This window comes from Rhinolophus sinicus, linkage group LG01 (assembly GCF_036562045.2).
Source record: "Rhinolophus sinicus isolate RSC01 linkage group LG01, ASM3656204v1, whole genome shotgun sequence".
NCBI classification, from domain to species: domain Eukaryota; kingdom Metazoa; phylum Chordata; class Mammalia; order Chiroptera; family Rhinolophidae; genus Rhinolophus; species Rhinolophus sinicus.
Window position 1 is genome coordinate 147,699,333 of NC_133751.1, and position 27,419 is coordinate 147,726,751.

General features: G+C 37.6%; 1 protein-coding gene across 3 annotated transcripts in view; it reads right to left on the minus strand.

Moving 5' to 3' along the window:
* The window catches only part of ITGB6 (integrin subunit beta 6), a 129,588-nt gene that overhangs the window by 45,847 nt on the left and 56,322 nt on the right, over positions 1 to 27,419 (minus strand). Inside the window, exons 2-9 of one of the 3 annotated variants that reach the window (XM_019727259.2) lie at positions 23,946 to 23,998; positions 23,348 to 23,423; positions 22,535 to 22,614; positions 19,845 to 20,049; positions 18,975 to 19,221; positions 8,198 to 8,363; positions 6,853 to 7,014; positions 3,892 to 3,987 (exon numbers count right to left, since the gene is read on the minus strand). In XM_019727259.2, coding sequence (XP_019582818.2) covers positions 3,892 to 3,987; positions 6,853 to 7,014; positions 8,198 to 8,363; positions 18,975 to 19,221; positions 19,845 to 20,049; positions 22,535 to 22,614; positions 23,348 to 23,408 — 1,017 coding nt within the window. In that variant the 5' untranslated portion in view covers positions 23,409 to 23,423; positions 23,946 to 23,998. Of the gene's footprint in view, positions 1 to 3,891; positions 3,988 to 6,852; positions 7,015 to 8,197; positions 8,364 to 18,974; positions 19,222 to 19,844; positions 20,050 to 22,534; positions 22,615 to 23,347; positions 23,424 to 23,532; positions 23,636 to 23,945; positions 23,999 to 27,419 lie in introns of those variants that run through there. The other 2 variants (XM_019727260.2, XM_019727262.2) reach the window with 2 other exon arrangements.

The window sequence follows — 27,419 nt, forward strand, 5'->3', positions numbered from 1 at the left end:
AAGAAATAGCAGAAGGATCCAGTTTTTGTTTTATCTTCCTCCCTAATTTCTCTGCCTCCTTTCAACTCTTGCTGCCATGAAAAGCTCAAAAGATGAGCAAAAGGAAGAAAAAAGGGTGAAATAAAAACTGGGTTATTGATTCCTGAAAAATTGAAACTTGTCTATGGTCGATAATTTTCACAAGCCACAGGAGAACATAAGGCTCAGAGTATATTGTGGCCAGTCTTTATGTTTGCTTTTAGATATATCGAGCATCAAGAGGGCCATTGCTCAGGGATTTTCCCTTCATGGCCTTGGAAAGCTCTGGAGCTTATCCAGTGGGTTGGTCCTAAGACTGATAGCAGAGTGTTCCTTTCCTCTCCGGTGCCCAAGTGGAAGAGTGGGGAGGAGGGTCAGCCAGGGCTGCAGGGATCGTAGCAAAGCGCTAGGCACCCCTACCTGCTCTTGTACATGGGCTCCCTCAACCTTGACAGGTATCTGTCACCCAAAACTCCAAGTCTCTATTTAGAAACTTTGACCCAATTTGAGAAAAGACGATGTGTTCGCATTGCATTTTTAAAAAAAATTCATTCAACAAATATTTACCAAGAATCTACCGTATGTTGAGAATTGGCCGAAACAGAAAGATGAACAAGACTCACCATTCTCCTCAAAGAGCTGATTATCGAGGGCTTTTTACCTCCAGGGAGAAGGGCCCGTCAGTAGTATAAAAACCTGCCTGGGTCCCCTATCTCCATGCTTTAGACATGTCACTCTGTCTTTTAACCAAAGGGATATCAATTAGTGGTCACAGACATTAGTGACTAAACTGGACATGTCTATTACCAATATATCTTGTTTACTTTCTAAGTGCTGTGTTTCAACATTACATCATAAATACCAGCTCATATAATAATAATTATTATTAACTTCATAAAACCCATCTTTTCCAGACAGATGTAGACATTTTTAAAGATATAGGATATTGTAAAGTCTTGCACATAATCCCAGGTGATTAATAATATGATTTGCCAATGTAGTAAAGAACGCTGATTTAATTGCTTCTTATCTCAATATCTCACTAGGAAGGAAAGACTAGTCAAATTAGACAGTTGGGGTTTAATAGCCTGATACTACCTTAATATAAATTAACAGTAAACATTTAAAAACAACAGAGGAGGTAAAAACATTTTTTTTAAGCTCGGGTAATTGAATCCTGAATCAAAATGGTAGTTAGCACTAGAATGTAATATACTACCTACTGCTCAGTCTATTATCTATCATTATCTCTTGAACCCTATAATTGGACCAACAGGAAACTATTCATAATAATAAGTTTGTTCAAAATTATCTGTTTGCTGGAGTCTGGGTTGTACACTGCAGTTATATTGAACTGAAGGCGAAACTGCTTATTTTATCCTTTCCATTCTTTGTTCATTTTTGCTACCACAAAGTATAGCAACACTACACATTTGGGCAGTCCAAAGCATCTCACCAAACTTGCCAAAAGAACAGTCATTTTCCTCCATTTCATGAATGGGCAACATAAATCTTATTTGCTGTAAGACGGGGCTGCCATTGAACCTGACCTGTAAGACAGGGCTGCCATTGAACCTGACCTGTAAGATGGCGCTGCCATTGAACCTGACCCATCCCCTGCCCAGGATGAATGCACATAACTATGCTTAACACAGAACTGGGGCAGGCAAATTGCCCTTTGGAAGTTCCATTAGATCCAACCACTTAGTTGCTTTATTTATCTTATCTCTGGTTTTATTTTTCAGTGATTCTTTGGTAGTTATGTTCATCTATCACAGCTATCCAAACATCAGGTTGCACAGGGCTCCTGCACACATAGGGCTCCTTCTAAGAGATTTAAATGGAAAAGCTACACGAGCCATTATTGGTCTATTTTCAGTTTTCATTATCAATAAAGCAAGAGATCAGCATTTTCATGCTGTGTGAAGCCTTCAGGGAAGTGCTGTGTTGCTGTCATTATCTTTAGACCAGGCTGCCGCCTGCCCCCACTAATGCAGATGGAATGGTGAAGCCAACAAAATAAAAATAAAATAAAGGATCAGAGTCATAGAGTGGGTGGCGGACCAGGTCCACTCCGTGGCTCCCTGAAAATGTCCCTTTGAATTTAGTAGAGCCTGGATGGTGAAAACCACAGATCATGACCGAACATAATTCACCTCATAATGAGATTAGTTGGCAGGCAAAATAAATGTCCTGCTGTTCCATTAGAGGCAGGCTCTCATCTGGTGTTTTCCTTGGAAATGATTATTTCCGTTGCAACAGAGGAACCATGGAGGCAACTAGCTTAAATCTGACAAGTCCTGTTTTGCCATGTAGTTATTTTCCTCTGTCTTTATAATAGCAGTTTTGAAGAGGCATGTATACGTGAGTGAGTTGTGAGTTGTAAAGACTATACCCAAAGTGAGTTATTTATGGGCATCTGTGTTCATGATCATCAGTTGCATTTCCCAGACTTTCCTTTAAAAAAAAAAAAAAGTTCTGTGCAACTCCGCCTCCCCCTTCTAAACAGGAGCCCTGCTTTGGAGGAGGTGTTGAGACCCCCAGGGTCCTCTCACACTAGCCTTAAGGATCAAAGGCAGAATAGACTATTGTATTTGTGGTATATTTTTTCTAAATCGTTACCTCGGCTCTACTACTTAAAACCACTGGAAACAAGTATCACATACTAAAGAGCCTTAAGAAAATGCCCAGATCAGGTGAACCCACATGGTCTCTGAGTAGAACAAAGGCCTCGAGTATGCAGCTTGATTGCAATGGACTTCCTTGGTTTTCAGCAGAAGGCAATCTCACCTGGAGTACAATGCCCTCCTCTCATTAAAAATGCAAGATAGGATCTCCTCCTGGATCCTTTCTACAGAACCTGATGCAAGTTCATGGGCTGCACCGTCCTTAGTGTGAGTGGCATTTAATCAAAGCCTCTGTGAAATAATCTCAGGGTTTTCCGAGCCCCGTAAAGTCACCAAGCGAGTTAAGAGGTCCTTTCAAAAGGAAAGGGAGACCAGACTCTGAATTTAGTCATATTTGAAACTTCTGCATAGAAGTCAAAGACAAGTTGATGTACACCTATTTCCTCTACATTTTCTAGGGCTCAGGCTAGAGATTCCTTCTCTGTGACACTAAGAGTAAATCAGTTAGGTGTAAATCATGAAGAGTAAACCATTTGCTGGTAGTCTGGTTCGTGGCATTTTGACATATTGTTTTTCTTAGGTTGGAAAGAAACCACAGAAATCTTTTGTGTTTGCATATGCACTTTACAGTTTATGTATTGGTTTACCAATGTTATTTTATCTAACGAAAGAGTTCTCTTTCTGCATTTGGCACTTCCATCTCAAAACTTGAACTTCAAATCCAGCTACTTTCAGGGGGAAATTATTTTTTGGTTCCATTTAACAAGGTTTTTTTCTTTCAACCTTTCCCTTCTCAACAGCCTGAGTTGTATCTTTACTTACGTATTTCCTATGTATCTAATTTGCAACTATCAGAGCATTTAAAGTCAATTCTCTTCCCACTCTCAATTTTCTCTGCTTTCTGTTAACGCCGTTCTCATCAGATGAAATAGTTCAAGGAAAGACAGACTAATTTTCCATGAGGTAGGTGGTGCTATGGTTATTGGTACTCTCTTCCAACTTACCTTTTCATTTCCATAGCTCTTTCTTCCTTGTCCCACCGTCTGTCCCCCACTCCCCTCGGTACCTCCACATTTATAATTTAAGTTGCACACTGTAACTGAATCCACTTGCCAAGTGTCCAGGCTGTTTGGCATGTGTTAATGATTTTCTAATGGTAGCCCATGCGTTAAACTCACAGAGTTAATGGTCAAGTTTCATGTTGAATAACCTCCCTGAAGGAATTTCCTGCATTCTGTTTGCTTACCTCATATAAATGAACTTGTTCTTGGGTTACAGCAAAGATCAGTAACACATTATTTTGCACCAGTTTATCAATGAGTTGTCCAATTGTTGGATATTCCTAAAATTAACATACACATTTTTAAGTATCATCTTAACAAGAGTATGCAAAATAGAGAAAGAAATGTTTCTTTCAACGATAACTTACTGTTTGGCATGTCAATGCTCACAGGCATTGTTGTGTCTACCACTCTAAGTCAATAAATACACAGTTAGCATTATTTACTTAATTGGTTTAATAGTTGTTTCCTAAATCTTGTAAATCCAATTAATTCTGAAGGGTCAGTGCCTGTCAATGTGGTATATTACTCTCCGCTACTTCTAAGAAGATCACTTGACATTTATTTAACAACTTGTGGTGTGTCATATTTTCAAGGGTAGAGACACATTTCTTCTTCTAAGTGCCACTTGCCAGCAGGCTCAAGTTAGAGGGAATGTTAGAGTGGAGGGAGGGGCAGGTAGACAATGACAGACGGCCCTGAGTAACTCTTTAGCTCTGCATCTCGTGCTGGAATTGTATGAGGTGGGATGAGAGCTGAGGAAGGGACAGCATGCTGAGGCTGACACACTGTAATTCCTATGACCCTCTGATTTGAGACGTTTCTGTACCAGTTCTTGGGTTTGATCTTATTGCCTTTTTGATGTCACTAATCGGTTTTATGGGATCCTGCAATATTTTCACAGGACAGTTGGGAACACATTGTACCTCTGTTCCATTGACACATTCATTCCCAAGTGACATGGGTACTTTAAAAAATAAAGACACCATTAATTATCAAATCTGAAGATGGCCTTTACTTTCCAAGGCTCAAAAACATGCAGCACATTTCCCTCTTGGATGGCTCCAAATGGGGATAATGTACAAAGAGGAAACTTAAGTGCAAGAGTAGCCTGCAAACAATTAAACTGAGAATTTGTCCATTATGTCAGAAATCAGCCAAAGTGGAGGGACACTGTACACTAATGTGGTGTGTTCCCACATTCCCAGCACTTCTGGAGTATTTTTGTTTAATGTCTTCTTTAAGTACAAGATTCAAGTTGAGGGAAAAGAATAGTTTTGCCTAAAATACTCAGGTAAATGACCCAACTGCAAATCTGGCTGTGTAATATGTGCTTTCCATGCCATTTGGATTTTTATTAGTAGATAATAGTAGAATCCAGATAATATAAGTCTTCCTGAGCCTGACATTTTCAGTCTCCCCTGCTGTCAACTGCCCAACACTAAACATCCGTCACCCTTAAGCATGAATTCCTCTAATGCTGGCCCCTCCTCATCACCACACATTCTAGAATCTTTCAACTGCTGTGCACGTGTAGCCAGTATCACACCATGTAGCCCCCTTCATAGGTGGGCATATACGATTTCTATTTGAGCCACATCAGTTGGTTTAATTCCCACAATTATACTGTGGGAATTATAAATTCCTCAAGGCCAGGGACCACCTCTTATTATTTGTTGGCCCCAGGAGTCTGGCCTAGTATTGAGTGCATAGGAAGTGCTCAAAGAACACAAGGGGCTATGTTACAGGCAGATGTGGAAATAGTCCATGGCTTCTGTGCATTTGTAGCAATTTACTGAGCAAGAATGAATTGAATATTTATTAGATGAGAAGGTTATAATAGGTAACAGGTCGTGTTTGCTTCTATGGTCCTGCTTTTCCCAAGATATCTATTAAGGGACATTTGAATAGTTGCAAGAAAAAGGTAATGAAAAAGGAATTCACCAAAATGTCCTTCGATAGATGAATGGATAAAGAAGTTGTGGTATATATACACAATGGAATACTATTCGGCAGTAAGAAAAGATGATATAGGAACATTTGTGACAACATGGATGGATCTTGAGAGTGTAATGCTGAGCGAAATAAGTCAGACAGAAAAAGCAGAGAGCCATATGATTTCACTGATATGTGGTATATAAACCAAAAACAACAAAAGAACAAGACAAACAAATGAGAAACAGAAACTCATAGACACAGACAATAGTTTAGTGGTTACCAGAGGGTAAGGGGGGTGGGGGGTGAGAGATGAGGGTAAGGGGGATGAAATATATGGTGATGGAAGGAGAACTGACTCTGGGTGGTGAACACACAATGGGATTTATAGATGATGTAATACAGAATTGTACACCTGAAATCTATGTAATTTTACTAACAATTGTCACCCCAATAAACTTAAAAAAAGAAAGAAAAAGGGATTCATTTCTCACATTGTTTTATCCTCATTGACTGAAAAACAAAATGGGGCTACCCTCATAGATCTTGTAATGTGGAAAGTCAGTTTATATGATTAAAGAATATATAAGTTTGGGGAATGCTATTGATCACAGGTTAGGGGAAAACATTCATATTGAAGTTTAGAAATTGAGGCAAGGAATGGTAGCAGGTAATTTATGAACCATTAGATTTTTAAAAAGTAATTGCCAGAACTGTATTAAGTATTTATATACATTATCTCATTGAATTATTTTTTCGGAGACTAGTTTTTTCCAATCTGATATTAGAATTCTAGATTCTCTTTTTCTTCTGCTTCCCCTTCCCCTTCCCCTTCCTCTGTCTCTGTCTCTTTCTCTTCTATCCCCTCCCCCCATCTTTCTCTTCCCTAATATACTTCTACAGCATTGTCATTTTAAGAAGTCACCCAAATTTTCTGTACCATATTTTCCCAAATGTTAAATAAGGATAATATGACCTTCTCAGGTTGGTGCTTCATAATTCAACTCTATTTCAGACAATAGTCAGCACCCACTGTGTTCCAGTGGGAACCTCTAGTAGTGGTGAGAACTGAGACAAGGAAATTTGTTAATCTCAAATCAGAAAAGGTGCAGTGTTTCACACATTGGGTTGATCTGCTATGTACTACAGTAATTATTGCTTCATTTGCCTCCTTGTGGCCCTGAAAACAGTGTAGAGTTCAGGTTACATACCAAGACAGTTGACATGGAGTATTCATTCTTGCTGTCCAAGTGACATAGGCCATCATTAGGAATGACAATGCCTGCTAGTTTGCTGTCCATTCCAAAATGAGAATCAGCATCACTCACAAAGACCAAGAGATGGAGGGAGTCATTCCGCCAGCCAATTTTTTCCTACCATGAGAAAGGAACATTTGGTTTGTATGGAACAACAGCAGGCACTTATTAAAAGTGAATCAATTATGGTTGGACACATTCAGATTATAAAAGTTAGGTTGCTGGTCTATCTATGTAAGCCTTTTTCATCTATTGTGAGTTAATAATATTAATGTATTAAAAACACAAAATTCTGTGACATTTGCTTTCTCCTGGATAACATTTTCAGATGATTTATGCTTCAGGAAAAAATGTTTCCACTGTAATCAGTATCCAGTGGATCTTGACTTTTCTGTGGTTAATTATTTTTACTGTCCAGCTTTCAATTGACCAGAAAAACAAGGGGAGGGAGGTCATAGATTATCCCAAATTCAAGCTGAAGAAAAACTGGTCAGAATGCAGTATAAAATGGACTCGGTGTAAGCCTGCTTTATTAAAATGTCACCCAACATTCAGGCATATATTTCTCTTTTCTACTGATGTCATCCAAAAATTATGAAAGGATAAGCATTTCTTATCAAAGTATGACCCAAAGGTATTGCTGTTTAGGATGATCTGTTGGCTGTTTCTTAACAGACCTCTCCCTTTTAATTAATGTTAGTCCAGATCTAGTTGGACGAAAGGTTATCCTTTTCCTTCCTTCCCTAATTCCTTGGCCCTCCCACCTTCTAGGAGCTTCAGCCCTGTCTGTTTCCTCATGTTTTCCATGAAGAGCTGTCATCTGAATGCAGAGGAGTCATTTATGTGGTCACGTGTCTGGTTGTCTAGGAAGAGTGGTGTTCCTACGCTGTTATAGAGACAGTCTGGCTTTGGATGCTTATTTTGTTGGTTCAAAACAATAGATAGCTAAATCATATGTCGAGATTTATACTGATTCAGAGCATTTTTACTTTTTTCATTAATTTCTGCCTTTCATTTTTTTTCACCATGGTTAACTCAAAAACTAATTAATCTGATCTCAATCTTTACAAATTAATCATACATGACTAAAACTTTATTAGATCATTCAAAGATTAGGCATAAGAATAGTCTCATTTTAACATGATTGAATTAAAAATTTTACAGAAATTTTGTTTTAAGGAAAGTATCAAATGTAGAAATATGGCAATTAAAGGAAAGATAGCAACGATTTTCAAAGTAGATGTGTTAATAGAGGAGAAATTTGTGTTATCAGTGTGAAACACTATTCCTCTCTACATACCTTACACACAGCAGCTTGCATAATTGCATCAAATCCACCTTCGGGTGTGTCAATATTAGCAGAAATTTTCTGATTCTTCACAATTTCATTGAATCTTTCAGCATCATTTGTCAGTGGCAAAATGTGCTTGAATCCAAATGTAGGTAAGCAGAAGTATGGAATACTACTGCAAAAGTAAAATGTGAAAACATTCTTGATGAAATATGATATAACACACAAGTAATAGATCTAATAGTATGACACTATTTCCTCAAATGAAGATGAATTTTTCTGAAGCGCCTGACTCTGTTAACTTGGCGATGAGTCCCATTGCTAAGGTTGTTGTCACCATCTCCCAACCATCCCTTCCAAATTGACCATATTACCCAACACTTAGAACCTCACTGTGTGTCTTACACCTGCTCAAGCTCAGATAAGAGGTAATCAGATGATCAGACTCCCCACTCCTGTGTGTGTGTGTGTGTGTGTGTGTGTGTGTAATCACTACACTCTATTGCCTATCAACCAAAATCCACCATTAAGTGTACATGACAACAATCTCTTTGTATTCCAATACCCTAAGCTGTCATCAAGTATGAGTCACCCTGTAGCAAGATTGAGAGAGGAACCTTCTTCTTCCTTCTCTATTCCATCTTGCACTCCCAGCCCTGCCTGCCAAGGGGCCAAAAATCAAAGCAGAGCTCTTGATTCTACAGCCCAACTCTACTCTGACTGAACGGATTGTTGTGGACCAGCTTAGGAATAAAACCTCCACTTCAAACAGTTTACACGTGGGAAGAATGCCATGTTAGGTTATCTGCCCCCAAAATATTGCAGTAGAACAGAAAAGAGATGATCATAGATTCAGCCACATTTTATGAAAGCCAGTTAGTAGCTGTGCATGAGACTTTGTGCAAGTTACTCAACACTTCTGAGCTTTGGATTTCCATTTGTAAAATAGAGGTCCTACTGCAGAGCAGACATTCTCAAAGCATAGTCCCTGGACCAGTAGCACGGTCATCACATGGGAACTTGTTATAAATGCAAAATCCAGGGTACTACTCCCAACCTACTGAGTTAGAAATGCTAGGGGTAGGCTCAGCAACGTGTGTTGTCCTAAAGCTTGAGAAACACTGGGGCAGAAATACAGAGACAGAAAGGTGTAGCCCCGAGTGAGGCCGTGGTGTGCTGCCTGGGAAGAGCTGGTTGACTCTTGTAAGAGCAGCTTTGCAGGTGCACAAGCCTGTGTGGTCAGCACAAGAAAAGCTGGTACTTCTTTTGGGGTCAGGGTCCTGTTCACCAAGTTCATCTCCTTGAGGTACACAATCAGACCTCATTATTCATGGATTCCATCTCTGCAAGGTCACCTACTCACTAACATTTCTTTGTAGCCCGCAAGTCAATACTCTCAGTACTTTCTCAGCCATTCATGTAAGTGCACAGAGTGGCAAAAAATTTGAGTCACCTGATATACATGCTCCCAGTTGAGGTCAAACAAGGCTTTGCCTTCTTGCTTTAGCTCTTATACTGTAAACAACTGTCCTTTTCTTGGTCTATGTGGTGCCATGTTTATTTTGTTTGTTTGTTTTTTGCATTCTTATGCTCTTTGTTGATGATTTTTGCTCTTTAGGGTGACCCTCAAGTGTAGTCTCATCAGCTGAAGTGCTGTCTCATTTTCCTAAGTGCAGTTAGGCTATGATGTGCCTTACCGAGAAAATAAGTGTGTTAGACAAGCTTTGTTCTGGCATGAGTTATAGTGGCTGAGTTCAATGTTAATGAATCAACAATATATATAAATATTTTTTATATTTATATATATATTAAATAAGGAGCCTTTAAGCAGAAACACATAGAAAACAAAATTATGTATCGATCAGTTGGTGAAAAAATGACCAGAGGTTCACAGGAACATAACCCTGTGCCCCCTAGGAGCCATGGTTCAGCATTCACGAATTCAGTGGTCATGGAGACTTTATAGAACAGAACACCTATGAATAATAGGAAGCAACTATATGTACAAAGCAGAATGGCTATGGATTCGTTCACACTAAGAAATGGAGCTCAACCGGGACCAGAAGTCTGGTGTCTGCAAGGATAGTCATTTTGTTACTGTCAGTAGACTTCGGTGGAAAGCAAGTCATAATCTGATGTGTCCTCAGGGTTCAGAACAAGGGGGACTGGAGGACCCCAGCACTGACTGGTATAGTTTGAGATGAGCTCTTCATCACCTCTGGCTCCTCTCTCATCTGTGTTCTCAGCTAACAAAAGTTTGGGAAGTTATGGCAGCCAATGGGATTCGAAACTGTGGAAGTGCCTTGGCTAAGGCTCTTGGATGAACGTGGCCTATCCTCGTGTCTGGGAGTCCCACTTCTCGGCACTCCCCTAACCTACCAGGCCTGTTCATTCTTTTAGCTATGATAAGACACTTGTTCTGGTGGGCCCAGGAGCCAGCCTGTTACTTCTAAGGAACTTTTCATATTTCCTTTCTGATTCATTGCGTTTAACTTGAACTCTCAGAAGGCAATCTTATTCTCATATGTTTAACATCTTGCAGTGGCTTTCATTGAAACTCTGAAGTGCTGACCACAGAGTGCATCTACCTAGTAGTACAGTTGTGAGGCTTGAAGGAGATAAAAGATGCAAAACACACAGCACAATGAGCTTTGCAAAGTAAGTGCTTACTAAACACTAGTGTCATTTCTTACAGAAACCACTTCACAAGGAGTCCAGCACAGAACTGAGGACAGATCATAGATTTGGCTAGTGATATCTCTAGCATCATATGGTTTTCTGTTGATTCAAATAATACTGCGTGTTCATTGAAGAAAATCTGAGTTTTATATAAAAGTATAAACAAGAAAATGAAAAAGTTTTAATGTTTATAAGATGTATCATACTTTATTTGATCGTCTACTGAAACTTTATTTCAGAAATCTTTCTGTAATTAAATAGTGTAGTGACCCTCCTACATACATCTTTGCAAACTGTGCTACATCTTTGCTTAGAATCAATGCTTTGAAGGGAACTTGTCGGGTAACTTTTGGTCAGTATTGTCAAACTCCTTTCCAAAAAGTTTATATCAGATGCATCAGTAAAAACAAGAAAAACTGTACCAGATGATTAGTTAAAATGGCATCTTAATTTAATGTTTCATTTCCATTTTATTACTATGAAGACTAAGCACTTGTTTATATTGATTCACATTGCATTTCTTTTGTCAGCTTCTGTCCTTTGCTCATTTTCTTATTGTGATATTTTTTTATTTTCTAACTTAATTTTAAGAACTCCCTCTTAAGAATATTAACTTTTCCTCATTGTAGTTTTTCTTTTGAAATTGTTTATGATGTTTTTGGATAAATACCTTAAAACTTGAATGTGGTCACTTCATTCCTCCACCTTCAAATGTGAGATGTATTTTTTAAAGAGTTATACGAGAAAGCGGTCTAATTTTTAAAAAATAGTTCATCTATTAAGTGACAATATACAGAGGGTACCAAAAAAATGTATACACATTTTAAGACAGGAAAAAACTGTATTTAAATTGTAATACTCAATATATACCGATAACAGAAGATGAATACAAGTCATGTGTATACATTTTTTTGGTACCCTCAGTAGTACCATTTGTTCTAATTGGTCCTATAGCATTTAAAGTATCTATGGGGTGGAAGAAAATGCATTAGATTTAGAAAAAAAAGATTGAGTACTTATCTATCCTTGGGCAAGTTACTTAACATTATTGGGCCTCAGGGTCCTCATCTGTAAAATGAGGGATAATACTTACTTCAGGAGGTTCTTGTGGAGATCACACGAGATAAAAAGTACATAACTGTGTGAGGTGTATCATTGTCCCTAGAACCTAACATTCTTGGAAATTCTTAGTTTAATCTTTTATTTGGAGCTGTTGGTTCAGACTGTACCAAAATGGCATTTGGGTATCTTCTGCCACCAAAGAATGAGACTTTTTATCTGTTTTGTAAGAAATTTGCATCTTTGTTGGTTAGAATTATTTGCTATGTAGATCTTAGTAGAACTCTATGTTTTTGGAAAGTGGAATTAAATTTTAATTTAATTCGCTAAACATATTTATGTGCTTAGAGACCAATGTAGCTAAAGCAAAACAGAGTCAGAGTCAGGTCAGGCCAGGAAATTTTGAGTAGAGCCTGCCCCTGTTTGGTCAGGGTTCTTCCTCTAACAAATGCTCATATTTGGTTGTTATTTTCTTAACATAGCAATTGAAGGAAATAGGTACTCATTACCAAATAACTTGATTTTGAGTCCCTTGATAAGAATAGATTTGTGTTTAAAATGCAGGATAATTGTGAAACACAATATAAAAAAGAACCACTCATATTTTATTAAAATTTTAAATATTGTAGACTAAGAGTATAATGATATAGATCCAAAGGTTGACATCATTTTTTTTGAGTAGGATTAGAAACAATTTCCGTTTTCTTCTTTTTGTCTGTATACTCATATGGGCTCGTCATTACCTTCGCAATCAGAAACTATTCTATATACTCACATATATTTATCTGTGTACATATAGAAAATTTAAACATCCCATGATTCAGTTTCCTCCTTTGCAAAACTACGGTGAGTTCCTCATTGTTGGTGTCAAATTCAAAACAAAACAAAATGCCATAACATACATGAAATAATGTTAAAAAAGAAATCCCTCAAACTATTTGATGGAGAGAGAAAATTTGACCTTTATGATAATACATATGTTTAAATGCACGTCACAACTCATCTGCAAACATGAAAATGGAGGAAGTATGTTTTTTGTTGCTGTATCTTAGACAACAACATAAGGGAAACTTCTTTCACAAAATGTAAACTTCTTACATGTTAAAATAAAATTTTAGTGACCCTCCATCCAAAAGTGTTACAGATTAGATTAAAACAGAGGTTTTACAAATGTGATGATGCACAGACACACAGAGGTCCCTGAGACCTTGTCAGACAATCCTTAAGGTCAAACGCTTTCCATTATAGTGAAAGATGTTAGTGTCTGTTTCACTGTGTTGCTATTTGCACTGATGATGCAAAGCAGTAGTGAGTAAAACTGTTGGTCCCTTAGCACTTATCAAGACAATGTCACAAAACTGTTTAGTTGTCCTTATATTTTTTACCAGTAAGCATTTACCATAATAATTTGAAAAATGTTAATTTCGTTTGATTGTCCTTGATGAAGCAGTAAAAGTTACTAATTTTATTAAGTCTACACTCTTGAAAACATGTTTAAAAAAAAATTTCTGTGTGACCACATCACAAATATGCATAGAGGATTTCTGCTGCACACTGATGTACAATGTTTATGGTTTAAAAGCACTTTTGTGATGGTTTGAGCTGAACTGTCCCCCCCCTTTTTATAGGATATCATTTTTACCCGAAAGAATGCTTGACAGCCAAACTATTATTCCAACCTAGATAATTGGCAGACTGCTCTTCATAATGAAGAAACTGAACCTGTCACTTCAATGAAAACAATTGTCAGTATTTGTTGCCAGTGATAAAATTTGAGGTAAATAGGAAATTAGAATTTTAGAGAACTTTCATCTGCCACCCATGACATTAATAGCTTCCCAATACATCAGGACTTATCTGATGATATCGATGGTGATATTAGCAAATATGTTTTTTTTAAATTTTGTATGATGACATTTGAAAGATCTGCATAACTCAGTGAAGCAACATTTTCCAAATGGCCAAAGCATGGTATTACAAAATCACGCACATTGGTAAAAGCCATTTGCACATTCGTAAAAGCCATTTGAAGTATAAAACAGACCAATGACTTTTAATGGAACAATATGAAAAGTTCATTGATATTGTTTCAGATTCCACATTGAAACTAACTGTTACCTTTTGCTTAGTTTTAATGTAATATCAAAGAAGAATGTCCACAGGCATTAGAAAAAGCTGTTAAATATTTCTCCCTTTTCCAACTATATATGTGAAGTTTGAGTTTTTTTCATGGAATCAACCAAAACAAAATATTGCAACAGATTAAATGCAGAAGTGGGTATGAGAGTCCATTAAACCAGATGTTAAAAGATTTGTAAAAATGTAAAACAGTGGAAAAAAAAAAAGTAAAACAGTGCCACTCTTCTTGCTAATTTTTATTTTGCTTTGGAAAATATAGTTATTTTTCATAAAGTTATTTTTCATAAAGATATGTAAAGTAATATACAGTGCATTTCTTATTGTAATTATTAAATCAATAACTATTTTTTAAATTTCTCAGTTTTACTTTCTAATATAATGAATATTGCTAGATATAACCCACATAAACTAAAGTCCTTTGGGGTCTTAATTTTTTAAGAGTGTAACAGAACCTGAGATCTAAAAGTTTGTGACCCTGACCTTACTTACAATAACTAGAGATACTAAATGTTGATAAGAGGAAGAAAATTAATACCTGTTTTGAATGTTTGTTATGTTCTGAGCTTGTTCAATTCTTACGATTGTCCCCATTTATAGGTGTAGAGACCAAGTTCAAAGGGAGTAAGTTTTTGTCCAAGGTTGTAATTTAAACCCAGATCTGAAAAACTGCACGCTCTTTCCTCTTACCTCTACTGCCTTCCTACTAAATAACATTTTTATTCCATAATTATAAGGTTTGGATTGATCAAAGGATTGACTTTTATGTTTAGTATTTGAGTTCTTGGTGTGTATATGTGTGTGGGGGGGGAGCGTGGTATTTGGACAAAGAAACTGGGAGAATTAAGGATGCAATGGGCAAGGAAAAAATACAATGTCGCAACAACAAAAAAGAGAACTTTATAAGTTTAACTAATGGTAATTTTGCCAATAAGAATAAAAGAAACACCTTTAGAAAATAGAAAAATATTGACCTTTAAAGAGATCAAACACGTAATCCTCCTCTGGTTCCCATTCACTGTATCCTGTGCAGTGAGTGCTCACGCCTCCCCGTCACCTCACTCTATTGTTCATGGTAGCTACAATTTACTTAGAGTTTCAAGGTCAAGCCTACTACCAAATGCTTCCTTTAATCCTCTCACCCAATTCTTACAACCATTCTGTGTGATCAGCACTGTTATTCTAAAATGAAGTTTTGAGAAGTGAAATGATTCACCTAAGGTGACATTGTGACAGAGTGGATGAATCAGGACTTAACCCAGGCTGACTCCAAAACTCACGCTCTTAAGTACCATGCTAAACCATGTCCCTGCTCCCCAAAGAATTTCAGCTCCTTGAAAACTGAGCCCAGATTTTTTCTTTCAGAGATCTCTATGCCTAGCACAATGCTTGGTCCATAGTTGAAGCCCAGTAAGTTTTTGTTAGATGGATAAGTGAATAAATGAATGCATGGATGAAATGCAGTCAAAACTATAAAAAGCCAGACTGCTTTTATTTCTAGAAGCCTGATTAAGGACAGATGTTATTTTTAGTTCAGGATGTTAGGCTTCCAGCTTAGCTGAGCCATCCAAGTTTATTAATTTTTATTGTTTTCTCTGGTAATATTCCATATCCATTGTTTCCTATGGTCATTCACAGAAGTTATTATTCACAGATGACATGATCATATACTTAAAAAATGCTAAGGAATCTACCTAAAATCAGACTAGAACCAATGAGAAGATTTATCTGGATTGTAGGATACAAAGTGAATATGCAAAATCAGTTGCATTTCTACATGTTATCAATAAACAATTAGAAAATAAAACATTTAAAAATACCATTAACAATAGCATTAAAAAGTCCATGGGAATAAATCAAACAAAGTATATGTAGGATCTCTACCCCGAAAATGGTGAAACATTGCTGAGAGAAATGAGACAAGATGTAAATGAATGGAATATATGTCATCAGCAATGACTGGAATATTCACTATTTTAAAGATAGCCATTCTCCCTAAATTGACATCTGGTTTCAATGCCATTGTAATAAAAATCTCAGGATATTTTCTGAAGAAATTGACAAGCTGACTCTAAAATTTCTATGGAAATGCAAAGGATCTAAGACAGCCAAAGCAAATAAACAACAGAGTTGGAGGACATACACGCCCAATGTCAAGACTTTTCACAAAGCTACAGTAATCAACACGATAAGACATTAGTGGCTACATGGGTATATTCAATGGGTCAGTGGAACAGAATAGAGTGCCCAGAATTAGATTCCACATATTCAGTCTATTGCTTTTTATCAAAGGCATCATGATAATTCAAAGGAAAATCTTGCTTAACAAATAGTTGGAACAATTGGATATTTGCATGGAAGCAAAAATGAACCTAGGCTTTTCCCTCATTCCAAATACAAAAACTAACTGCAAGAACTTCAACCATGAGAGCTTCTAGAAGAAAACATCAGAGGAATCTTTGGACACTAGGGTAGGCAAAGATTTCTTAGGATAACAAATACACTAACCATAAAATAAAAAGTGGATAAATTGGACTTGATCAAAACTAAAAATTTTGGCTTAACCAAGGACATTGCTAGAAAAATAAAAATACATCCACAGACTGGGTGAAAATATTTACAAAACATATATTTACCAAAGAACTTTTACCTAGAATATGTAATGAACTCATAAACAATGATAATGTTAAGAAGACAAACAAACTTATTTTTAAAAGTGGGCAAAATATTTGAAGATACTTTGCAAACTAAGATATTGGAATGGCAAATAAACACATGAAAAAATTCTCAACATTGTCACTAAGGAAATGCAAATTAAAGCTACAATGAGATACATACCTATTAGAATGGCTAAAATTAAAAAGACTGACAATGCCAAGTGTTAGCAAGGATTTGGAATAAGTAAAACCCTCACACATTGCTGATGGAAATGCAAAATGGTAGAATCACTTTGGAAAATAATTTGATAGTTTCTTAAAAAATTAAAATTATACTTATGCAATTCATCAATTCTAATTCTAGGTATCTACCCTAGGGAAGTAAAAACATGCATCCACACAAAGACTTATATGCAAGTGATCATAAGAGCACTTTTGATGATAGCCCCAAAATGGGACATATGCCAAGTGTTCACCAATGGAAGAATGAATAAACAAAGTGTAGTAAATCTGTACAATGGACTATTACTTAAAAAGGAACAAACTGCTGATAAACACAAAATCATGGATGAATCTCAAAAATATTTTGAACAAAAGGCAGACACAGAAGGTAAATGCAACATTATTCCATGTATATAAAATCCCCAAATAGGCAAAACCAAGCTACATTACAGAAACCAGGAAGTGTTGCCTCTGGAGAAGTAGAACTGACTGTAATGGGGCAGAAGGAAACTTTCTGAGGTGACCAAAATGTTCTACATCATGTTTTAAGTGGTGATTACATTCGTACCTATATTCGATTGTCAAAACTCATCACACTGAACATTTCTGATGTGTGCATTCTAGTGCATGTCAATTATACTTCAAACAAAGGCAATGCAGGACAGACACAAGCTCTGATACTTGCAAACAAGCTCAATTCCTAACAGTTATAATCAGTGATGAATTCCTTTCATGGTCAAATTATTTTTGGCTATGTCAGATTCTAGTTGGGAACCACCCTGAAATGTCTTAAAATGATATTACAAAATCTGTCTTTTCAAACAAATAAACAAAAACTCATAGACACAGACAACAGTTTAGTGGTTACCAGAAGGGAAGGGGGGAGGGGGATCAAATACATGGTGATGGAAGGAGAACTGACTCTGGGTGGTGAACACATAATGCAATAATAATAGATGATATATTACAGAATTGTATACTTGAAACCCATGTAGTTTTGTTGACCATGTTCACCCCAATAAATTTTAATTAAAACAAAATCTATTTGCCTTTTATAGAGTCTGGTGTCTGGGGTGTATACAAGTATTAAAACTCAAGGGGGGAGGTTGGAAAGTCATTCCATATATACTAGAATCATAGCAGGAAAGGGCTTGATTTTGTAGCAACGCAGATCTTGGTACAGATCACTGATTAGTCATGTGGCCTTGGGCAAATTACTAGCTTCTCAAAGCCTCTATTACTTCCTCTGAGTACAGGGATGATGGAATCTGCTTTGACTTGCTGTTATTATGGAGACTGAATGAGGTCATGTATGTAAAAACTTCAGCATAGGGTCTGGCACAGACCAAATGGTAGCTCTTTTGCAATATAAAGATATTAAATTTTATTTTGAACATGTCACTGACTGGACAGGTAAGACATCACAAAGCCACTCACCCTTGGCCATCAGCTGGATAATGTATGGGTTTACAGCTGATTATTGTATATTAGAATGGAGTCACTGTCTAATTTCCTACTGACTTTGGTAGCACTGAAGGCTGCAAAGGCCTTCTTCAGACAAGAGAACCACACATTTCCCAAAGTATGCCCCAGGAAACTGCAAAAAAATGTTATTTTGGTAGAAGTCATTGTATGGAAAAAGATACTCTGAGAAAGTGTGTGCTACTGTCCGATGGCCACAGAAAGTGGTGGTCATTGAGGATAGAAGGTCTCAAAGGGGCTGGGGGTGGGCACAAGTCAGTGGGACCTATAGTGAAAGGCTCAGTCGCCTTGTCTGCAGAACACAAAGCCATATTTGCCACATCCTGTCCTACACAGGGAGACAGATGCTGCAAGGACCCAAGGCTAGAACCGTGCATTAAGATGACTTCCCCTTGGTTCTGAAAAACCAGGCAACTGAGCAAGCTGCTGAGATCCAACCAGACAGGAGGGAAATGCCAAGGAGTTAGCAAGCTCCTGCCAAATGTAACTCAGAGCAGGGCTATCGCTACAGAAAATCGGTGTTCAAAGATGCCAGAGAATCATTTACTTACCTGCAAGGGTTGGCGATTTCTTCTGGTGTTGTTTTCACAAAAGGGGAGATGGGTTTTTCCACGAAAGAGCCGAAGCCCAGTCTAAAGTTGCTGGTTAATTTAGACATCTCCTTGGAAAGCAAGGAGCCCAGCTCTTTGATTGTGTTGAGGTCATCATCCATGGAGGCCGAGAGGTCCATGAGGTAATACAAGTCTACCGGGTAATCCTCGGTCTGACGGACTTGTACTTGAAGAGTCTGTTCGCTGCCTGCAAAGCCCCCACCGCAAAGAGAAGCAAGTCCATAAAAAAGCATCGAAACTTATTTGTGACTAGCCAGTCTCTGGGTCAGCTGGCTATTTCATTTCAATAAGAAGTTACTGAAGATACTTAGGAGTTCATAAACTGTGTGGTAAAGTTTATAAATGAATGAGCCCATTAAAAATCTTTCAGCAGTGGGTTTAGAGCTACTGAAGGAGGTAAGAGTTAGGATATTTTATATCTCCTTGGGAGAACTAGCATCCATTTAGATGGAAGATAAGCTGAATTTTTTTGTATGTGGTTTTAGAAAAGGAGAGCAAAATAAAAAGGAATTTAAAGCTACATTACAACTCTTGAAGAAATGTGAGGTAAACCCTAACAACATTTGAGCGATTTAAATGGTTACTACTAGATAAGGCTTTTTTAGTAACACATTTGGGAGTGCAAGTGACCAATGTGAATAAAAAAAAGTGTTAGCCTAGCAATTCTCTATTTCCTTAAGAATGGGAAATCAGAGTGATAATAATCAATGATATGTAATATGCTACAAGGTGTATTAGTGGAATAGCGGTATTACTGTGTGACATTAGACTTATTTACATGAGCCAATGCGCATGTAAATCATAACGTACCTGGTCTCAATTTAAGAATCAAGCTTTGAGGTGCAATCTGAACAATGCTGGAACTATTTTTCTGTCTGCCTACACTGAGAGGCTTATTTGTAAGTATTTCTACTTGGGAGACAGGGTTTTCGATGAAGGTTAGTTGACATCCTTTAGCTAAAAGATTTGCTGGGGTATCACATCTTTCACCAACTCCAGATGGATGGGTAAAATTCTAAAAGAGAAAAACAAGACAAATCTGCATTTCTTTATAAGCTAAAGTTTTATTTTGCTTGCTTTGCTGGTGAGGCATTTTGCCATACTCAGTAAATCACATTGCATGTGACTGACATTGATCGTATGTCTCAAGTTAAGTTGGAGGAGAATAATCAGAATTCTGCCATTAAAATTCTGAGTAAAATTGCATTCTTCTTTTTATTATAGTCAATCGAATTTACCTAACAAGCTTTTTTTTAAATGCTTATTTCTTTAAAGCATCTTCTGTGCCATGACCATATCCTTGAAACAGATAAGTTATAGAGTCGATATCAGCCTGTGATTTTGTCACAGAGGACCTGTAGCTTTGGGGAATCCTAGGACTGTCCAAGCTATCAGTGTATCTATTACCAAATCCGGTGACAAAGAGCCTTTACTATGAATTCCCGAAGGGCAAGGATTGTGCCATCTCCTTATCTAGTTCTCTGTTCTGGGTTAATTCATGGATGTGTCATGCTTATGTTAATAGCATTCCTTCACTAAAGTTAACCTCTTGGGGACTATAAACTAGGCATCTTAAAGGTTTCAGTTCAAGTCTTTTAGAACTTTCTCCAAGCTTTGGAGGTGGGGAAAGGAAGTGAAAGAGAACATGATGTAGAAGATTGCTTTTCTATGTGAGACTCAGGAGTTTCCCAGTCCCCTTTGGATCCACCTGGGTAGCAGGAAGCAGTGAGGTGAATGTTTCCAGGCCGAGATGTGGCCATTCCAACCCTGCAATACCCGGAAGAGAAAGATGGAGTGGTGATATAAATACCTGTCTTACCTGATAGCTAAGGCTGCACTAGACCTTGTGAGGCTCTAAGCAAAGTCAAAGTCTCTCATGCTTGGAGAAAGGCAAACCAATGTTCACGTCATTTTCCTCATTTCTTAGAATTCTAAGTCACTCTTGCTGTTTTCAGCAACTAGGAAAGATACAGTCCTTCTGGAATTGATGTTTGAGAATATAATTTGTTATATATCAGTCAGGCCTGTGCGTATTTGAGGCCCCAGGCCAGATGTAGCAAACTCTGTAACTTCCCATGATGTATCAGAGGCAAACAGGCTGGAGAAGGCCTCAGAATCCTTCTCAACACAGTGTCACTGCAACCACCTTTAATCACTGTCTTTGCCAAAAGATCAGAGCTGGGGTTAACCACAGAACTTATTTTCTGTCTGCACTAAGCAGAAGTCTGATTCACTTTTTGCTGCAAATGCCTCAACTTATATAACTAATACCATTAGAGTGAACTTTTAGAGTAATCTGGCCTTAAAATTTGTCAATAACTGGCTACTGAGTATCATCCACAAGTAAAGTTATCAGTAGTAACTTAAGAAACTCTCTTAAATGAGTGCTAAAAAAATGCACTTAAATAAAAATTCCAGAAGTAAGCATTATGTTAGACTGATTTGTTGTTGTATGTCTCTAGCATGCAACTAACACTGCCTTTTTTCAGCGAGTCAATGTAAAACATAGGGTTTTTTTTCCCCCTCTTCGTATATTCTCAAACCAACTTTTGATACATAAGCTTAAGCAAAGCATAATTCTGTCGCACTTTAGTTTGTGCCTCATCAGTCCAGGCAGAAGTGGGGAGGGAGCTGCGTTTGTGCTCTCTGGTCAGAGAGGCCACAGATACACATTCAACTTGGCAGGTGGGTTTTAATAGCTCTAGCCTGGTCCAGAGTTGGGTGTCCAGGTTGTTCCTTTTGAGCATGATATCAGCCCTTGCTGAAACTGGCATTGGTAATGTTTTGATTGGTGCTTAGATTCTCTTAGTGAGATTCAGTACAGAACTGTTATAAATCCAGAAAGGGCTAAGGCAGCTCTTTCTTACCAAGAATCATTTACAGATTGCTCTATATTGTCACAGGAGGCTACATGCCCCAGTCTTCTTGCACTACTGTCACATAGTTTTCATTTTGATCAGGTAAAGAGTGTCAGCTTCGGGCTTTGCCATTGTTATCGTATAGTCAGCAAGCACATGTAAATGTAATTTTTAAAAGAACTGGATAATGTTTGAACAGTGAAGTTTACCCTAAACCTACAACACTTCCCTTAGAACCTAGTAGTGATTCAGAATGCATCTGGCTCCCAGATGGAATACACCTCTGATACTGAAGTCAAATATATGTTTAGCTTTGGAAAAATATCATCTCCATGATCTCTGATGACCCAAGCCTCAGCATTTGACATATAAGCAGTTAGAAATGGCTTTAAAATAACAGGAGGAATCAGGTTAAATAAAGGATCCCGAGTTAAATATTTTTGAATAATTTGACATTCACTCCCTCTGCAAATTGCTTTCGAAAGTAGTCACAGATGTGACTAATGCGCATATTTTCCTTTCTAGATTTGTTTCACTCCTATAACCCCATAGAAAGCAGGACACCTTCAGAGCCACCACTGAGGGCATTAACAGAAGTGTAACTGCAGTTTTTACAAACATGTTGAGGTCATTTGTTTTTACCTCCTGAGAACACCAGGCACACTGAGGTCCAATGAGTAAGCAGTCTTCACAGGTTTCTGCACCTCCCATGGCACAGCCACCTGTGTTTAAACCCAGCAAGACACACAGAATCAGCAAACTCTCAGTCACTCCATTTTCGAGACTTACGGCTCTTAAAGTACTTGAGCAAAGCAACATCAAAGTTTATTTTAGTCTTCAGAGATCAGTCCTCAAATGTTAGCAATTCAAAGAAAAGTTCGTATTTTACATCTATCACATTGAAAATACGTATGCCTTATTGTCCAGAAAGGATCATTCTTTTTTTCTTAAAATATTAGATACAAAAGTATCTTAATGTTCACAAATATGGGATCATCATATTTATTATCCTCATTCATTATCGTGCACTTTAATTTTTAAAAATTATTGGCACCCATTTAAAAATCTTCTCTTCCATGTACTGCATTTTTATTTTTAAAATAAATCCCTTTTCTCTCTCAAGGTTATTACTCTTAAGTGGAAGTCCTTGTTGTACAATAAAATAGCTAGGAAAGTTACCAAAATGGTTCCCACAAAGGTATTAAGAAGTTCTATTGTGCAGTAATGCTGCATTAAAATGCCAATACAACCTTTGTATTTACTTACCTTAAGCCTAGAGCATTTGCTGTGGGAACAGCCCTGCGTCTGCTTGCGATTTGTTAAAGTGTTCGCTCAATGGCAAAAAAGCAATCAAACAGATCAAATAAAAAATGACTTCAGATCTAGTTTCTGAACCAAATGACAGGTTTGTCAAGCATACCACGAAAGCAATATTTCTGAGAGCTTAGGTCTTACCTTGTACGTGATCATTCTTTCCTAGAAATAGAAAGAACAGGCAAAGCAGTTCAATCCCCATTCGTTTCAGTTCTCGCTGTGCAGACAGATTTAAAAAAAATGAATTACCTTCAGCATTACAAGACCAAAGCTGAACATCGTTAAAAGTCTCTTTCTCAAAGTGTAAAATTTTAAATACTACTTACACTGCTTTGAAAAGAAACTTGAGATGTAAATGAAAAAGTTTTCATTAAGACTGAAATGAAAACAGAGGCTACCTGGACAGGTAAAGAAGAAAAGGTGTGCTTAAAAGCAACTACAACATGATTTACTTCCTTGTTCTCCTTATAAGGAAGGCAGGTGTACAATCACCAAGAAGGTGGGGGAAATCATTCAGTAGAAATTTTTGTGTAAATTCTATTAGTCTCTCTGCATCCTAGAGAAAGTTTATACCTTTAGTAAAATATTGGTCAATGAAATGTCAAAGAGCAATTGAAATATGATTTCAAGTTCCTTCTAAAATCATTTTAATTTAATAAAAACAGTAAAGATGATAAATAAAACACAAATATATAACTTACATGTAAGGGGATTTAAAAAATGAGCTAAAATAAAATACCTGAGATTTTTGTATTCCATTGTTAAATCTTTTTCAGAAAATTGAAATGAACCCTGAAAAATAAAAATTATTATTTTAAAGTCAATTTAGAAGGCAGGCAAAACATTTTGCTTCCTTGTTTTTCAAATTGGATGTAAGATATTTTCCCATACGTATAGAATTCTTATTTAAAAAACAATATTGGAAATTAATATATTAAAATCAAATTTGACCGGAATTAGTCGCAAAACAACAACAAAGGGAACAGAAACAGTGGTGCCTAAGGTTCTGAATCCCTCCTGACAGGGACCAAGTGCCCTTTTTCATGTACTGTCATAGCTTCCAGCTCACCACTTGACACATAGGAGGCATTTATTTGTTGAACAAAAGAGTGACAAACTTAAAATCTATATAGTCAATGGCAAAATTCATGAGATTGATTATATATATTTTCCTAATGTATTCAGGAGGATGTTTTGGGATTTGCAGAGACTACAAAGAGGTAAGAATCAAATATTCACTTTGTTCCTCTCCAACATAGCTGACCTAAGATAGGCTTCTTTGTGGCTGGGCTTAAATCCTGGGAGATTATTGTTTAAAAGTGCATTTCTAAGCAAGCATTTGAAACCTGTGAAGAAAAGAAAACTAATTATAGACTGTTCAGGGTCTTCTCAGAAGGCTATGTTCAATTTTGAACTCCATCATACATAAGAACCTGGAAGAACATGGTAAGAATCCTGTAGAGAGAAACCAGGAATATAAAAGAATTAGAAGTGTGCCTTTTGGGAGAAAAATACAGTACATGAAATCAGTTGACTTAGTTTGAAGAGAAAGATTGAGGCACAAATTATCTGTGTCCCTGATATTGCCTCCATTTTTGTATCCAGAATTAGCTTTCATTCATTTGTTCATTTATTAAACCAGTCATTCAGCAAATATTTATTGAGCATCTACTTTGTGCCAAATATTTCTCTAGAAACAGAGAATATGTCAGTGAACAAAGCCTAGTACTTGACAGGTGAAGCATATATTCTAGGTTGGGGAGCAGTAGTGGGGAGACAGATTCTTAAATTCAGGCAGTGATAAGAGGTATGAAAAATTATAAAGCTAGGTAAAAGGAAAGAGGGATAGATAGGGTGTGTTATTTTATTGAGCATAGTCAGAAAGGATTTCTCTGCTTAAGTGACATCAGACAAAACCCTACATGACTTGGGCAACAAAGTGCAAAGGCCCTGAAACACCCTAATGCTGGGCATTTTTAAGGATAGTGGAGGGCAAGATGGGAGGGGGGCGGGTGGTAGCAAGTGAGGTCAGATTGAGAGGCAGAGGTCAGGTCATATGTATTCTTGACCTTGAATTGTATTTTAAATGTATTGGAATGTCACTGGGAAGTTGAAAGCAAGAGAATGATGTTACTTAATTTGTATTTTAAAAGAATCAGTCTAGCTTCCTCAGCAGTCAGAATGTATGGGGCAAGATTGGAAGGTGGGAGACCAATTAGGAATTTATGGTTATTGTCTAGGACAGAGGTACCGTGTTTCCCCGAAAATAAGACCAAGCGGGACCATTAGCTCTAATGCATCTTTGGAGCAAAAATTAATATAAGACCCGGTATTATATTATATTATATTATATTATATTATATTATATTATATTATATTATATTATATTATATTATATTATACCCGGTCTTATATTAAAATAAGACTGGGGCTTATATTAATTTTTGCTCCAAAATACACATTAGAGCTGATGGTCCCGCTAGGTCTTATTTTCGGGGAAACACGGTAGTCGGACAGGATATAATTTAAAAACAGGATGTGCTTTGATGTAGATATGGAAGAAAGCGAGTTCCCTGGCTTGAGCATCTGAGTGTAGGACACTGTTTCCTGAGAGAGATTACCGTGGCGAAGGATCAGCTTTCGTATGGAGGATGGGACTCAAGAACATGTTAATTTTGAAACCCCTAGAAGATAACCAAGTGAAGATGTCACATAGGCAGTTTGCTACCTGAGTCTACAAATAGGGTGATGTTAAAGTATCAGATGTAAATTTGGGATCATCAGCATGAATTTAAAGATATGAAACTGATAAAATTTAAAAATACTTAGGCTGAATGAGATCCTCAAGAAAGGGGAGAGCTCTGAAGACTGAGCCTTGGGGCCAGCCAGTATCTACAAGTCAGGAGGAGAAGGATCAAGTAAACAAAGCCTCTGTTTAAAGAACACTCCTCCTTGCTAAAAGGGAACCTACCTTTGTTGGAAGACAATTCCCCAAATATCGCACTGACTGCCTTTGTTCCAGATTATCTTTTCAAGGATGTTTGTAAAGTGAACAGCCTTTGAAAATAGAGATCATGTCTCCTCCAGATTAAGGAGCAGATTTTCTTACATATTGGGAAGATAGTGTGTTACCCACCAGAACCAGGAGCAGGCGTGTTTACTGCCCGTTATAAAAGATTCAGCTTCCTTAAGCTCAGGGTTTCTCTCTTGTAACACAGACCACCACATGTGCAGATGTCACCTCTTCCCATTTGGGTCCCCCTGTGGGAATTCGCCTTGGGACGCTGATGGAAAAAAATGCTGGTTCTTTGGCCACTGCTATCTCTGTGAATTATAAAGTCCTTTACCTCTGACCCTGGCATCTCATTTCTCTGTCAGCATCTGTGAATTTGTGATGATCTAACTTGTTAGCTTACAAGTAAAATTTCAAGTGCTTCACAGTTCTCAACAATTTCCTTCTTGAAATTCCCCTTTTTCTATAGACTGAACATTTTAAAATCTCATTTTGGAAGATAAGACCTTGCATCCCACAAGACTGCCTGAAATGCCTTGGACTAACCAGTGTTGCCCTGGATTCCAGAGCTTTCCTCAGATCAGGAATCATCTCTCTGCCCACAGACCTCCCTGGAAGCTATCACCAGGCACTGTGGATGAGCTGGGATCAGGAATGCCCTCACAACTCTCCATCTGCCCACTCCCTAGAAACTTTTCTCTGAGGTTCTAGCTGCTATCAAAATCTCTTCTTCCTGGGAGCATAGGTAGACTACTTCTCCCAACCTGTATTGCAGTTAAGAGAACCCTACTGACTTAGCTCTTGACAAAGGGATATAAGTGGGAGTGGTATATACCACTGCTCGACCATCTCCATGCTCCTCTGCTAACTGGATGCACTCAGTAACCACAAGGTCCTAGGGAACTCCAGACACTCCATGTGACCTGTGTTTAAATCAAGGACCCTGTACTATCCCATGTACAGACTTCCATCCAGTCCCTAAAATCATAATTGCACTGCTTTTTTGCTCTCCGTTCCCAGTTGCAGCCCCTCCTTCACTTCCAAGCCTTTGTATCTGGCTTTTGTGCTGCCTGGAGGCTCTTGCCTCCTTCTCATCCTTCTCACTTATCTAACTCAACTCACCATCAGTTCTCAGTGTAGACATTACTGGTGCTTCCCACAGGAAGATGATTTTGTTCTCTCCAGGTCTCTCTTCTGTGG